Here is a 16,813-nt window from a genome sequence, read left to right as displayed (position 1 = left end):
CCTTTTTCAACGATTTTTGCTATTTTTAATGTTATTTCTTTCAAAAATCTTCTCCTCTGACATTATTTGATCAATTGAAACCAAACTTGGTACAAGTGTTCCTTCATGTACCCTGCATAGAACTGATGTGGGGATTTTGATCTGTCAAAAAACATGGCAGTAGTTTTTTGCATATATCTCCAAAACTGTTAGTTTAGCCAAATTCATTCAATAGCTGAAATGATCCATATTATTAGGACTAAAAAAGTCTTCAGGGATTCCCTACTTGTGGAGCTCGGGACACAGCCATATTTTATCCTGTTTTTGCAGAGTTACCTCCCGTAAGGGCAGGTATTATTTCGAAGTCTATCTAATCGATGTTCGGATTCGGGTGCAGAAAAAAGAGGTAACTCGAATGAAAATGGAATCCCCAGCAGACAAACACAACGTTGTTTTTAAAATTTACAGGGTGTTTCATTTTGTTGGTAGGTTACATAAGGATGATTTTCATTTGTATCCCGGGTTAAGAAAATTTATGGCAGGGTCAGTAGAACGAGAAAATCCCTTTTGACTTTCGAGATTTTCTAAAGTATCGTCGATTTCGGATGGAAAACCTTACATGTTCCGAATAGACACCTGCTCCAAAGGGAGATAAATGTTGACAAAATGTTAGTCTGCAAGTTGGGAATAAAAGTTGTCAGATGGCTCCTTGTAAGAGTTTTTGCCTTTGAAAGGGGAAGAAATGACTTTTTTAAACAGTTTTCAGTCAATATCTTGAAAACTATGATATATTGAAAGAAACTTTCAATTGTTAAAAAGATCTTATGATAAGTCCTACCAAAGACTTCTTGAGTCAAAATTGTTGGACAATTCCTTGTTAAATTGATTGCCTTTGAAAGGCAAAATTTAACAAGGTGAGCAATTCAGGCTCATGGGAGCCTCTTGTTTAAATTAGATTTTGTATGCATCCTGAAATGGTCAATTAAAAAAGACTACTATTTTTTTTTTACCACACTTTACCTTTTTTAATTTGTATTGAATGTAATAATGATGATAATGCTAGAACTGGACCCTCAGAAAACCGGCCTTCCCTTCAAACCGGCCATTTTCAAAAGTCCCGGCCGATATACCTTAAAACCTGTGTGTTTTGTCTTCAATAGACCGTCCACCCCCTAAAACCATACATCGGCCGGTTTTTCAGAGTTTTAGTTACATATTTCAAATAAAAACAACCTCTCAATTCCGGCTGCCCGGTTATTGTTCACCTGTAATAAATGTGTCAACTAAACTGTAAAAGATTACATAATATTACATAATTGATAATTCATTCACTGACCGGTTTGCATTTCATCAGTGGACAGATGTGATTGATGGGGACAGTAGTTTAAACAACAAATTTAATCCAGACATTACATTTTGTCATTGTTTGGCTGTTAATTGGTGTGTGCACACATCAGGCAACCAGGGTCATTTAATAATACGATCTTTACGATTTTTTAACTGTCAATTAATGTTACCTGTGCCCAAGGCAAAACAACATAGGGGTGAAGTTATTAGACTTTGTTGATAGCTAATTTACGAAAACAATACAAATAATTAATTACCATCAATAGCCCTTTGATCTTTAATACACATTCTTTCAAAACCATGAACATTATTTTGTCGGCAGTACCGTTTGTAAAATCAAATCATTTACAAATGATGCAAGCTTTGAAATGTAATGAATGGCCAAAAGTTTTGAATTGGCATTAAACATGTCTCGACCAACAAAATGACATGGTGTAGGGTTATAGAACACATTAATGGAAACAGCTCTTAGAGTGCATTGTTATTTTTCACAAAACCGGCCATTTTTTCTTGTCCCAGTAGTGACCGGTTTGGAGAAGTTTCACTGTATAATGATATTAATGAATGGATGGCTGAAGTCAGATGTAAGGCAGTATGAGATAAATTATTTGTTTAACAGTTGGATGAAAAAAAGGGTTTTAAAAGAATCTTTTTTCTCTGGCCAGCCTTGATAATGATGCATGTTTCCATTTCAGTCAAGCTCAGAAAGCAGTATACTATTTAGACAGATTCCACGCTTTGAAGAAGCGAGGAGTTGTCCCGTGCAGCCTGTACCTCGATCAGCTGATACAGTACAGTAGTGGAAAGAATGCTGGTCATAAGAAACAATTCCATCTACAGAAAGACAAACTCTATGACTTGTACCTTGCTAAGGTAAGAACATAATATTATGAAGCAGGTGTAACCTGTAAGAGGGTAAAGCTACAGAGGCTTTATTGATAGATATGTAACTTATCATAAGTTCCTAGTAGACTTGGAGCAACTTGTTTGTGGGCCAAGTTACCCAATATTGCACAGCAGATCACTTTCTGTCAGACTGAAATAAAAACCTCATTGTTCTAAGGTCATAGGTCATTGCAAGGACATATAAAACAGAGAAGTCACCAAAAACACCTAGTGCAAATTAAAAAAAAAAAAACACTGACTGTGATTTTTGTACAAAATAAAATTTTTATTGTTAATGACGTTGTGATTTCATTTTATTGTTTTTATTGTAGTTCCCATCAGAAGATATAATCACCCAAGCAATGAAAGATTCCTTTGTCCCAGGAACTAAGAATAATCACTTGTGGAACTGGGATCTTATTGCTTCTATCTTGAAGGTATCTTTTATCCATAAGATTAATTTAGTATGACTATATTTAGCATTATTTTTTCTGTGTTAAGCAGAATTGATTAAGGGTGATAAAAAATTTAGGGCTATTCCATTAAATAGTGTGTCCTGGGTGCAGAATACCCATTATATATAGGCATACCACCAACACATTAAAATTAAGATGAAAAACATTTGTAAGTAAAATTCAAATTTTACCCTCCACCAACACATTACTAAATCAACTGCATTCTGCACTCAGAGACATCTTTTTTTTCTGGTATAGCAGTAGAATTAAAAGAAACCTAAAGTTGCTAAAAGATCTGTAAGAATTATTGTTTTAATGTTACTGGAAATTCTAATACACATTAGTTGTGTAAATGCTGAATATTACATACACACATTTGACAATTATAAAATAAGACATTGTAAGTTTTAGTTTATATAGAGACTCATGGTGATATTTTGGTAAATGAAAAACATTAATTAAATGGCATTTTGATTCATTTTAGTGGCCAGAGGATAAATTCAGAAGAGTTGATGATCAAATACAATCAAGGTAAGGTTCAATCTGGTTTATAATGTGGTTAAATTTAGTTTTTGATGGTGTGTGCAATCCTTTTAGTATACATGTACCTGTAATTTTAATGAAATGCTTTTACATATTCATCAAGAGAAAACTCTCGTTAGCATAAATGTTTAAAAAAAAAAAGAAAGTGGAAATTGAAAATGTGTAAGAGACAGTGACCAAACTAATGAACAGTGACAAAATACACCTTTTATCAATTACCCTTAACTGAGCATCCTACATATTCCTAGTTCAAATAAGTATATATGGTTCTTATCTTATAAAAGCTGTTTCCTACATTGTTTTTATTTTAGATTTTTATGGCATAATGTGTGAAAGAGTTTTATATCTGTGTCTTTAATTGATATAGTTCCTTTTTTTATTACAGATTTATAAAACGTCTAATTTATTACTTCAAACCTACTAACCATGTCTTTTCTCGACAAGATCTAAAACATGACAAATCAAAGAAGATAGCACATGTGGGCTGTCTCTTGATAGATTATCTTCTCTCTTGTGAACAGGTATGCTATGTATTTGTAAAAAAAATTAAAATACTACGTAATGCATGTATTTTGTAATGACAGGTACATAAAAAATCTCACAAGTAATCATGTAATTGGAGCTTTTTATGTAATGTAGTATGCATTTTAAATCTAGCCTATGAACATTATGTAGTCTTTTTAAAGTACTAAAATTTGCATTTATCAAATCATGTTATACATGTAACTTAAGTTTTTAAAGTAACAAGTACAAAGAGTGCAAATGATATAAAGAAGTACTTTTTATTATCAGGATGAAGTTCAGAAACAGACTATAGATTTCTTGAATGACATTGGACAATGCCTGTCAGAGGTAAGAAAACAAATTGTACATGTAAGATACATGTTATATAGCTACAGGTATGTGTCCACCCATGGATATTATAGAGCAGTGGAATCTTAATACTTCAACTGTACCCGAAAAAACCATTTTATTAACCCACAAACAAATGTAAGCATTGTTTATCTTTAATATTCTTTTATGTTATTGTCATTACATTTTGGTGTACTGTCATTGGGTATGTTAACATTATATATTGATGTTAGTAACATGTCTCGAAAGCAATTTTGATCGTTACCTGTGTCTGATCTATTTTAGGTTCCTAGTCAATATCTGGCTCCAGAGTCCGTGCTAAGTCCATCCAATATTCAAAAGACTTGCAGTCAGTATTATTTCCTGCTGGTCGGGAGATTCAGCTGTTATGCAAAGGGAGATAAACTGCTTGAAAGAACTGGCATCTATCAGTAGTAAGTGATATTCCTTGCAGTTTTTAGTGAATTTGGACCAATTTGTCTTGTCATTGAGTCCACCTTTTATTTGTGCTTTTTATTAAAAAATTCAGATCGACTTAGTAGCTGTTTGTGTGTATATGATGAACTATTGTCCAATATTTTTGTTTTTAGCTTATTAGACATAGTGTCAGCTGTAACCCAGGATAGTTATGTCAAACTAATCGTCTCAAGTCTGAACTACAGTAGGGATAATAATACAAGGCATGTTCTGGCCAAGGCTCTTAGCTCTGCTAGTGAGGTAAGTATGTGTGAGGACAATATGTGGATACCTGATTATACCTAAAGGTTCATCATATATAGGATCTTTGCATTAACAGTCATTAACATACTGTAAACAGAATTAATTTTCAGGGATTTGGTCAATTACAGAATCTTGAATCAGAACCTTGCGGGTTATTTTTATTGTGGACAAAAAGGCACGAAAAAATACCTATATGAACCAATGAAACATTTTATTCTTTCCACAACAGCAAACCAGTAATCTGTTTAACCCAGACAACTTCTGAAGTCCCTTTATATCAGTTACAATCCTTTTTGAACTTGTAAAACAGACACACCGAACATTTATCAGTCAAATAGGGGTTAGGTTTAGATGGGTTTCACTTTGAATTCGTTGATTTGAAATTTGTTTCAGCCTGCCAGATTGTACACAACAAATTTCCTGCGAGTGTTATTGCGTTCTCGCGTGCCAGGGTTTAGTACATGGGGTATGGAACTCATGGTCACACAGCTCTATGACAAGTGTACAAATATTGCCATAGCAGCAATCAACCTTTTAGAGGAAGCTTGTGAAATAGATGTGAGTATGATCACGCTGAAGTGTATGTATAAAGATAGAGTAAGGTCATTAAACAAATGTATATACTGCAACCGTTCTATTTGAGCTGTCAAAATGTATTAACCTTTTATTTACGAGTGATGTATGGTCACTAACTGAATATGACTTTCTGTTGTGGTGTGACTAAAAACAGTAGAAAGACAAAAACAGTACCCTGGCTTGATAATGACTTTGATTTACAAATTTGGCTTGAACTGGTGAAAATACTTGGCACAGCCTGGCATTTTCCCTTTTTCTAAACTTCATATATCAGTTTGATGTCAAGTCAGTGCATTATTATTCTGTATATATATGGCAACTACTTACTAACAGCCAATGTCTTGATGAAATACTAGCTTTAGGACATCATCTTTGGAGGATATGTGAAATCAAAATAACAAAGGAAGTAACATATATGTCTGATTATCCACAAGTAAATTATAATCATAGAAATTTCACAGTCATATTTTTGTTTGTGCAATTGTTTTGTTTAACCCTTTACTCCATAGTAACTTCAATAGTACACTTTTTAGTCAACTAACTTTGATAAAATACCACATATATATGTAATTGAGTAAGAAGACACTTTTAAATCTTATGCTTCAATGTAAAGTTGATATGTTTATATTGTGAGCAGAATATAACAATTGAATGGTTTCCTTGCATCTACAGACATGTCTTAACTCGTTGTTGAAGTTACGACCATCTTGTTTACATCTGGGTGACAAAGGTGTTTTATTACAATGCCGTCTGTTGTCAACACCAAAAGGCTTCAAGAGCTTAACCACAGCTAACTATGTAAATAGTGAACTTCAAAAATGGAGGAAGGTATGCATTTGAATGAACATTTAAAAGAAAACTGAGGAGCACCAATTTGATTGGTTATTTCTTATATTGCAGTGAGTTAAATAGTTTGTCTAAGGTAGTTAATTGGACAATTAATTAGAAGATTCTGTTATTTCATAAGTATTTTCACTAAGTTTGATAGAAAATTTGAATATTTTTGTCAATCTTCCAGTTAACTATTTAAGACACTTCATCGGGTAATCATCATTCAATCAAGGAAAGACTGACTCTATTCCCTAAAGTTAACTTTATTAGAACTAGAAATTCTGTTTTGTTCTCTGAAGAAAAGTATTATCTAATCAAAGATATTTTTTATTCTAAATGTATTCCAGCACATAAATAAGATTTTTTAAACAACATTTTTTTACAAGTTTACATTTATTAAACAGGTATTGATGGATATTCTAAGACAATTGACTAGATTATTAAAAATGTTAAAAAATCATTCCTTAAACCATTCATTTTAGGTATACAATACTAAGTATGTACAAATTGTTGAAGAACTGTTAAATGAGGCCCTCACAACTTACGAGAAAACCTATGAAGGATCTTTTACCAGAAGGTCCAGTCAATCGTAAGTACTGCATATTATAACCTCACTCATTGGGTAGGTGGTTTGTCATCCATCATTCCATCAAATCTGGATTTCTTTGGGATGTTCTCAAATCCTAATGAACTTACCGATTTCAAATTGATATGTGGTTTTTATATACATTTAGACAGGGTATAGGTTGTAACCTGTCTAATATCTAATTTCTGTTACTGGGACTTTGCTTCACTTCATGGAATGATAGAGAAAATTTGTATATCATTGCTCCTTAACTTAGTGTATGGTATATGAGAGACTTTAGTAGATGACCTGTAAATTGGAAGTCAAAATGATGTGTCAGGCTGTTGCTACTTTTAGTTCAATTAAAAGTAAAAAGTCTCAGTATGAAAAAGAGGGTCTGTTTGAATCATTGAAATTTTCTCATCCAGTAATGTATAAAGTATTTGCCAGTTACTGTACAATCTTATATCTACAAAAAATATTTTTTGTTTTGAAGGATAAAACTGGCATTTTTTTTGTTTTAAAATGAAATTTTTAGTTCATAACGTTTTAGGAAACCAAAGAAGGATGCATTTCTACCTGTCCATCTGTATGGTGAACTAGTACAACATAAAGAAGGATTTGAACTTCTAAAACAGCAGGTATTGTATAAAACAGTCTTATAAAACAAAGTTTGAGGGAGGTATATAAGAATCTTCCCTTCTGTCTATCCACACATGTGTATGTCCATCCGTCCACCTGTTAACTAAACAGCTGAAGGGATTTTGATAGGAATGTTTAATATCTTATTTAGCTGTTTATGAAGGAATGTGATTACTGCCAGCGGACTCCAAAGGGAGATAATTTAAATTCTGGGTTTTACATGTTAAAACGTTGTAAGCTCAACTCCTCCTAAACCGCTTAAGGGATTTAGATGAAATTGGATAGGAAGGTTTGGTATATAATTGCTGTTGGGGGGGGGGAGGCTTCAAAGGGAGATAATCCAAATTAAGGGTTTAACATGTTAAAATCTTGTAAGTGCCACTCCCCCATGACGTTTTAAGGGATTTGAATGAAATTTTATAGCAAGGTTGGGCATCATATGTAGATGTGTGTGAAAGAATATTATTACTGTTGGATGACTCCAATAGGAGATTATCCCACCAGTGTTTTACAGTTATATCCATTTGAAGCAGGGGTATTCTCTTTGTGAGCTTGCTCATAGTATTTCTAGGATTTTTCTCATCAGTATTCACTAAAATGTTCTTGACCATTCTGAACAAAAGGGGTTGTAACAGTCTTTATCCCTTTGATAGAAATGCTGCCTAGGAACATACGATATGTCATATTGACACAAGTATTAAAGGACATTGATTTTTGACAATTTTTTTTAAATAAAAGTAGATGCTGTGAAAATACTTATAGAGAGTTACTGTTTATTGACATTCGAACTTAACCTTAACAGTTTATTCATTAGAGGGACAATCCTGGCTTATTTCATTGAACAAACAACTTAACTTATATATTAAAAGTGTAAGATATCTAAGGTAAATCAATAAAAGAGTAATTTTCTAATAAAACAAATTTCTAAGTTAAAAATAGTTAAATTTAAAAATAAAATTGTTATTATTTACATGTATCTATCCTTATTATGATTTTTTTTATTGACAGGATTATATAGATGAATATTTTGAATGTGTTAAGTGTCAATATCTGATAACAGATGAAGACGAAAAGAAACTGAAAACTGCATTATGGGTTGTGGTAAGCCTTATTACTCATGTTAATCACATTTATCATCGTAATTGTAACCCAAATTTTAGGGTTTTACATTTTATATTTTAATTTTATTTGAAGCAGGCATTTTCTCTTTGTTAGCTTGCTCTCAGTTTTTGCTTCTTTGGATGCAAAGATGTTTTTAAATAGATGAAACTCCACTCTTTATCTTGAAGAAGACAAAAATTAAAATAAAAAGTGAGCTATATACCACATGTCTAGTTAAAAATTGTACAGTAGAGAGGGAGAAATGATAAGCTGAAGTTGATTTAAAAAGACTCACATATATTTTTAACAATTGCAGGGCCATATCGGGACATCTACCTGGGGTATACAGTGGTTAGAGGAGGAACATTTACTACCTGAAATTATCAAATTAGCTGAGGAATGTGGAGTATTTTCATTGAGAGGGTATGATGTTAAAGATTAATCCTGATTTAGAGAATTGGGTGTTAAACATCTGTCCATCAATTGTCATACACGTAATTATTACTGCTGTAGCCAATTTACTTCAAACCTCAGTTTTTTCTTATGATAGTCAACTTACATTTTTAGGAAATTTGTATTTTTCTTTTTGAGTTAAGGAACCTAATAACAATTAAGTTTTCACTTGGCACAATGTATCTTGAATATGTTTGGTGTGATTTCTTTTGTTACTGAGTGATCAAACTGAACATATACAGTTTTGTTTTAATTGTTTTTTTTTTGTTGTTTTTTTTGCATTTAGTAAGACTTCTCATATTTCTTGTTACCATTTTTACAGAACTGCATTTTATGTTTTGGGACTGCTGGCCAGTACCAGAGAAGGAGCAGAAATGTTAAGTCAGCTAGGATATGAGTCATGTTGGAGAACTAGGGAAGAACTATGGCCCGTGATAGAGGATAGAAATGAGTTACTAGACTTTCAACAGCTTAGTGATATACAGGATGCTAGGAGTGAAAGCTGTTACAGTGTAGCAAGTAGCTTCCGTGATTCTGACATCAGTAGGCTTCACTCACCAGGTGCTCTTTCATCTAGCTTGTTCTTCATTGAGGAGGAGGGAAAAAATGGTTGTGATATAAAACAGACCTGTGATAAGAACTCAAACTTTGACTCATCAGCTTACATTCCCCATCGAGTAAATAATCGCTTTAAAACACTGCCTCATGATTCTAGACGGAGCAATATTTTACCAATACGTCCACAAACTATACGAAGTGTGGCAGTTCACTCTGACCGTTTACGTAGTGCCAGTGATGACACAGACAAACGATTTGTTACTGAAAATCAGATTTCTGAAAAATCACAAGATGACTCTGTTGTGCATTTCAAATCAAATCAAATGGGTGAAATAATTACAATGACAAATGAAAATACTGAGATTAGCAAAGACTTTGAAAGTCAAGATAAGGTCAAATCAGAGGACAAACTAATAGGAATATTAAAAGGAACAAAATTAGAACAAGGTATGAGAGGACGTAGTGCTACTCTAGGATCTGAGCGTCCTACTAGTGATAACAAACAGAACAAGAAAAACAATAGCAGTCAAAGTGCTGAGAATATTCATAGAAAAAGTGGATCATTTAATATTGATGTTTCTGTGATTCCATTGATTAAACTGCCGAGTATTGACCTAGATAATCAGGAGGTTATCAATGACTGTCGCTCTCCACCTACTACCATTCATATATCTGTAGAACCTTCTAAATCTGACACTCAGAACAAAAAATGTAATTTTAGAATAGGCTCTGATGATGAGGATGAGGATCATAAAGTTCCTGAGGAGAGAAAAAAAGAGGTCCACCTCCCACCTCATTTAAGGGAGTCTCGAGGAAATAGTAGTGACAGCTCAAGTAAGACCAGTAAAAGTAGGACTGATAGTTTTAATACTGATTCAACAACTAGTGGTATAGGGTCCATGGAATCTGGGCCTCATATTGGTGGCACAGGGTCTTTAGAATCTGCACCTCATGGTGGTGGAGCTAGTGAAATGGCATCTTTAAGTCCTATTGCAAGTACCTCATCTCTAGAAGCCATGATGAGGCAGAACTCTCAAGAAAAATCAACTATACATCCGTCCATCAAAAGACGAAAATCATTAAATCTAAACCGTATACCTAGTCTCAGAAAATCACAAGCTAGCCCAGCTTATGGCATTCTCCCATCATCACGTATGTCAGAAAATCTTTCCTCAGAAAATGCAATAATGTATACCTCTTCCCAGGATGCATTAGGTTATTCTACTTGGAGGTCGTTACGAAGGCAGAGAACGTACAGTTCAGATATAGAGTCAGAGCTGAATATTGGAGTATTATATCAGGAGGAAACATCTACTAACTCACTCAGTAGACAATCTAGTATTGAGTCAAAAATCTCATTTGACCTGTTTGCACTAAGAAATATGAAGTGAGTATACAAGACCAGATTTCTTTATTGTAATAAGATATTTGTAATGTATGTAATGGAAATTCATTCAATATTTATATTGAAACCTGTAGTTACCGTATTCTTCTGTGTATACCACATACCTTTTTTCATCCTTTTTTTTTGTTTCAGAAGGTGTGTGGTATACACCAAAACAATGAGTTTCTAGATTCTTTTTCTGGAGGTATAATTTTCAAGGTCCAAAATTTTCGGGAATCAGAACCGGTCGTCAACAAAAGACAACATCAATCCTTTTTGTATTTTTTATGTGAAATAAACAAATATAGTTTTACTGCTATTTATAATTATTTTATCTGACAGTGCCGTTTTATTGTATTTCATAGTTTGTACAAAAAACCACGACTTGCTTCTTTCTTATCTCTCGAAATATGTCGTCCTAATTATAACTTCTTTATCTGTGACAGTGGAGTGCCAACCTGTCCTCTCAATGGTCAATTAATTATCAAATAACAAAAGATCAATTTAAAAGGTGAAGCCAATTGTCACTAATCCTTTAATTCGCTTGATGAACTGTTTCCAGTGGTCAAATGTTAATACACAACCTGGGCAAATTAAAACATCTTTTTCATAAATGGTCGGACTTGACGCCATTATTTTAGTGAAATACCTGATTTGCATACCAACAGGAAATGTGAACACTTTAGGAGACTTGTTCAATGGATCCAATACATCGCTGTGTCTTAATCAATAAATGGCTTGCAAACGCAGGGAAACAGAGAAAAAAACTTTTATTTAAGATAAATGATGAAAGGACACATATTTCAGGGAATTTACCGGAATCCTTTCATCTCAATGTGGTCTTCTGCTGGTGATTTTTCCTCGCTTCCCAGTGCGCGTTTTACACGAAAACTAACTTTTCTTCAATCTCCCTCGCCATGAAGGGAGTGCGCGGAATACACGGATGCAAATAATACATGGAAAAATACGGTAATCAAGTGATTTTCAAATAGAATACCAAATAGAAATGCTTTGCTGTTTTTATTATATCTTGGTATTTATGAAATCATGTTCTAGTTCTTGTGTAGCTGTGATATCCTTGGTTATCTCTTATTTACTTATTTTTAATATAGTACTACTGGATTGGTCCGAAATTCAAGTGCTGTATCTCTACCAGATCAAGACAGACCCTCTAGTCCATTCTCTGTTTCACCAAAGGCAATTTTATTACAACGAAAACCACACACAGGGAAGGCAGAGTTTCTAGGCCTTACACTGCCTGTTGATATTAATATGATATTTGAGGTAATTCTTAAATGTCTTAGTACTTAGGAACTATATTTGAGAAATTTTGGGGTTTTTTTTTCAATTAATCTCAAAAATTGTGTTTTCTATGTTTATTTTTACCAATTTGACTGTGAATGGAGTGTCTCACATTCTGCGCATGGAGATTCCCACATGTATATGTAATGTGGATTAAGACTCAATGATAAAATCCTGAAATGTGGAGGCATGTGTTTTTGTTGCTTTTTTTAAGCCACAAATTCAATAAATTATAAATGTGGACATCTTGTATACATTTAAACCTATCTAAACCAGTCATCTTTTGAATTTAAGGTTTTGTTCAGTCTAGGTACATGTAGTTAATCTATTTATAGAAGTTCAAACTGTTTGAGAGGAAACTGGTTTATTTAGGGTTATGCTTACACACATTTCATTGTAGTTTGTTTCAGTCACGTGCAGCAACAGTTAGATTAGTCCATCTGTTCAGTAAGTTACTATATCATTTCAATTCCAGGTCCATGAAGGAGAAGACAAGCGATCACATTCCAGTGTTTCTATGAGTGAAAGTAAGATATCATTAGTCGAAACTGAGTATTATCAATTACAATACACTCAGCTTGATAAACTATAACCTCCTTGTCTAATTTTATGTCTTACAAGGACATGTATGTAGAAACACCAAGAACGACAATGATCCATTGTATAGAGGTACACCATACATAGAGGTTGTTTCTAGCTTTCTCTGCATCAGGTTTACTAGGAAGTGTGCACAAAAAATATATAGTGATTTACACCACCTAATTTGTTTACATAAGTAACCATGGGATACCACAGAAGTAGGATATATATATCCCCATCTAAAAGGTAGACATATTCTTGTACTTATCATGCAGAAGTGCATTCATGTCATAATGATTTTGTTAATATACCCCTGCTTTGAAGGAGTTTTACCCTTGTCAGTGTTTCTAACAATTTTTCCCTTACTGTTTTCCCAGCAAGTACTAATTACAGTGGCTTGAAATTTTTACACAATCTTCCTGTAGGTATGCCATATGGTGGGATTCATTTTTGGAAAAATTTGACAACAACTTCCTGTTAACTGAGTCTTTTTTTTATTTTCTTTATATAGTGATTGTATAACTAGTGAGCCATTGACAACAGGTTTCTTGTTTACCTAGGCCAGAGATCTTTGGCATGTTGGTTTAATTATTACCTCGATGACCTTTATGTGACCCAGGCTTCAACTGTTGAAATGTTAAATGGTAAAAATTGTTGTGGCCAAAACTTTCTTGTCTTTTGGCGTAGGTTATCTTTGGCATGTGGATATATCATTATAAAGTAGTGTTTTATACTTTGGTCACCTTCATGTGACCTTGATCTTTAACAAGAATATCAAATGTAAATTTTTATTGATTTGACCACTTTAAGTAATTAATTTCTCCTGGTATTTACCAATATTTATTGCTAGTGAATTCAGAAGAAAAATGCTTTTGAGTACTAAAACAGTTCTTATTTGTTTCATTTCTATTTTAGGATTAGGGAATGGTTCTCGGCATTCATCAGTAACCTCTTATGAAACAGATGAACATGAGACAATGATATGTATCTTATGTCGTCAGGCACAAAAAGATTTTAATGCCTTGAAAGAAGAACCTAATGGTAAGGTTCCAAAGGATTTCACATTACAATACAGTCAACAGTTCATATTTCCTAAAGGATAACTGAAGAAACATCTTTCATAATGTAGCAGTTTTATATAAATGTTGAAACGAAAATCCAAATTAGGCAAGAAGTCTGTGCATTTAATGAGGACTTCTTATTTCTTTACTGCTGAATGTACTTTCATTGTCATCATAAAATATAAATTCCCTAACAAAAATAGAGTTTGCAAATAATGCAGTTTTTATAGAAGTCAAATCAACCAATCACAACAACCATTCAAGTTTTAAAAAGAAATAACAAGAATCAAAGAAAATTAATTAAAATTCAAGGAAAGACAACTCTGCTTATGAAGTAGAAAAAAATCTGTACAACTATCATTTCTCTATAATTGGTACAATTATTTGATGTATAAGAATAGGCATATCTGTTCATTTCTTAAGCATACTGGAGCTTATTATAATATTTCAGAAGAGGAAGATATAGAGACATCAGCCGATGTGGAAGAAACAAGGTTTCTTACATCAATCTACAGGCGTACAAGAGTTGACAGCTGTAACGAGCCATCATCAGCCACACCTGGGAGTGTGACTAGTGTTACTAGCAATGAATCAAGTAAGTGTCTGATGATTAATGAGGGATATTTATTGTATAATGTATTTGTTTACCTTTAAACTTCATGGTTTTATTTGTTATATACCAGTTTCCTAATGGACCTATAATGAAATATCACTGTTCATCTACATGTTATATCATTTCTCATAAATGCTTTGATAGAATTTATTAACCTAAATTGTTATTATGGAGGGTAAATTCCTTTCATTATCCTTGGGGTTTTTAAGTCACTAATATTGTTAGCGACTTCTTGCACTTGTAATTTCAGTACTTTATATTCGCATATGATTTTCATAATTATATATTACTATTCCACATTATACTGCAGATCCCTGCCATGTATACTACCATAACATCATAGTTCTAGCTTCATACCAGATAAAATTGTACTTTTTAAATATCATACACGTGTGTCCTACATGGTTTTCGTGCTTGTATGAGAAAGGAATGTTTACATGAAATGATCAGTTAGTATTGGACATTACCCAGTTTCTGATTCAAGCACTGGGGCTTGTTACAAAACTATATAGGTCATATACAGTAGCAGGGCCCCGATTTTTATAAATATTCATTGCCAGTTGTTTAAATGGTTCCTAATATGTTTCCCTGGTCAATATCATAAGCGACCCTAAGATCACTGAAATGTAACTCTTTTAAAAAATATCATTTCTATGTGTATTTTTTGCTGGTATGAGAACGGGAAGTTTACATTAAAAGATGAAATGATCGGTTTGCCTTGAATGTATGTAATAAACCCGGTTTCTGATTCAAACACAGGGGCTCGTTACAGTTGACTATATAGGTAATATACATCATCAGGGCCCCGATACCTATATATAGCCATTGCCAGTTGCTTAATCTAGTTCCTGGTAACCAGTTGTTTTGATTAAAATCATTCAGGTCATCACAGTTATGTAAGGGTAATCATATCAAGGGAACCAAGATTCTAGTGGAAGTCACACAATTTTAGAGCATATCACATTCGTGCCATTTCGGATGTTGAAAGTAAGCCAAAATCAGAGAATATTTTGACAATTAGTGACTTTGAAGACTTCAGTCTTTGATTTTTTTAAATTGTTCCATGTAATGGGCTTCACACTTTCATCTGGGCCCTTATTTTCCTTTTTACATCAGTCTTTATTTTTCTTTTAAAAGTCTAAAAAGCCCAATATTTTTTATGAAATCCTACATTTTTTTCAAATTTTGAGTGAGCCATGGATTCATATTGGTGAACACATCAAATGCCTTTTGCCTTAAACAGGAAAAATATATTAGCATGAAATCTTGATTTTCAGCATTATTTGGTATGTCTTGCTCCGCTTTGCCATTCCTATCCAGAAATTCTTTGTTCACTTCTTTTGCGATGCCTACACATTGTTTTCTTTAATTTGATGTTTAGATATAAGCCATTACTATTTGTTAAAAAAAATTCTTAATATACTATAAATAACCTGTAAGTGTATGTTTTCAGAATTTTATCCTAGAATATACCAATTTTTTCACAAAATGTTGCTGTGGGCTTGTTTTAACACTAAAAACAGGATGGGAGTATCATGTGCTTTAGCACAGCTGTTTTATTTTTTATTATATGTTGATAACATTGATTAAACCTTGTTTCCTTTGTAATAAAAAATGATCATTCACGCTGTCAAAGAATTTTGTAAACTTAACTCTCACACTTTCTCCAGCCTAAAGTCCACAAAAGGAATATCAATCTAATGATCACTAAATTTAAGATTAATGTTGAAATAATAGAAATAAGTTATGGAGAAAATTTGTATAATAAATAGGATAATCAATTGTTTATAGTGATAATTACATGTACTTGTGCCATTAACACTTTAAAATTTAACCTGTGAGTGGAACACTTGTAATATATTGGCATTCCTCAGCACTCATGATCATATTTTGGTTATTCATTCTTTCCAATTGATTATGCTATTTAGTATTATTACATGTATACTATAATTTTTTATTCAATTTTCTAACACCATTATATATACAAGATTTGGGTGTTGTGAAAAAATAAATTCAGATGAGGCTTACAAGAGGCAAAATGTGAGGTTTTTCCAAACATTTTCTATGCCTGCACAAAGTACACATACATGTGGTATTGTATTCTTAGATTATTATCATATTTTTTGGGCTTGGCTTCAAAAGTTTAGGCAAAAATGTACATGTACAAAAATCAGCTGTAATTAACAACATGTATTTATAAATGAAGACAATGATTACAGGATGAATGTGGTTAAATGTTATCATTATACACTGATTTTTATGTTTCCAACTCAATGTTTTTATTATTTTTTAATCTTAAATGAACAGATTTATATAGACATAAGAAAATAGAAGTTTTATAATCATTAAAATTTGATAAAGTTACTT

General features: G+C 32.8%; 1 protein-coding gene across 1 annotated transcript in view; it reads left to right on the top strand.

Moving 5' to 3' along the window:
• Window positions 1–16,813, top strand: part of LOC148629599 (rapamycin-insensitive companion of mTOR-like) — a 30,274-nt gene that overhangs the window by 11,625 nt on the left and 1,836 nt on the right. Inside the window, exons 15-32 of the mRNA XM_088554131.1 lie at window positions 2,022–2,199; window positions 2,544–2,648; window positions 3,151–3,197; window positions 3,595–3,730; window positions 4,002–4,061; window positions 4,347–4,495; window positions 4,652–4,778; window positions 5,175–5,339; window positions 6,030–6,185; window positions 6,671–6,777; window positions 7,307–7,394; window positions 8,404–8,496; window positions 8,813–8,919; window positions 9,272–10,894; window positions 12,004–12,175; window positions 12,669–12,720; window positions 13,688–13,813; window positions 14,285–14,428. Of these exons, the coding sequence (XP_088410257.1) occupies window positions 2,022–2,199; window positions 2,544–2,648; window positions 3,151–3,197; window positions 3,595–3,730; window positions 4,002–4,061; window positions 4,347–4,495; window positions 4,652–4,778; window positions 5,175–5,339; window positions 6,030–6,185; window positions 6,671–6,777; window positions 7,307–7,394; window positions 8,404–8,496; window positions 8,813–8,919; window positions 9,272–10,894; window positions 12,004–12,175; window positions 12,669–12,720; window positions 13,688–13,813; window positions 14,285–14,428 (3,635 nt within the window). The remainder of the gene's footprint in view (window positions 1–2,021; window positions 2,200–2,543; window positions 2,649–3,150; window positions 3,198–3,594; window positions 3,731–4,001; window positions 4,062–4,346; window positions 4,496–4,651; window positions 4,779–5,174; window positions 5,340–6,029; window positions 6,186–6,670; window positions 6,778–7,306; window positions 7,395–8,403; window positions 8,497–8,812; window positions 8,920–9,271; window positions 10,895–12,003; window positions 12,176–12,668; window positions 12,721–13,687; window positions 13,814–14,284; window positions 14,429–16,813) is intronic.

The sequence above is a fragment of the Perna viridis genome, chromosome 1 (genome assembly GCF_037379345.1).
Source record: "Perna viridis isolate PV_CMFRI_1.1 ecotype Kerala chromosome 1, ASM3737934v1, whole genome shotgun sequence".
Lineage (NCBI taxonomy): Eukaryota > Metazoa > Mollusca > Bivalvia > Mytilida > Mytilidae > Perna > Perna viridis.
The sequence above is the reverse complement of the archived record's forward strand: the minus strand, read 5'-3'. Positions and strand labels throughout refer to the sequence as shown.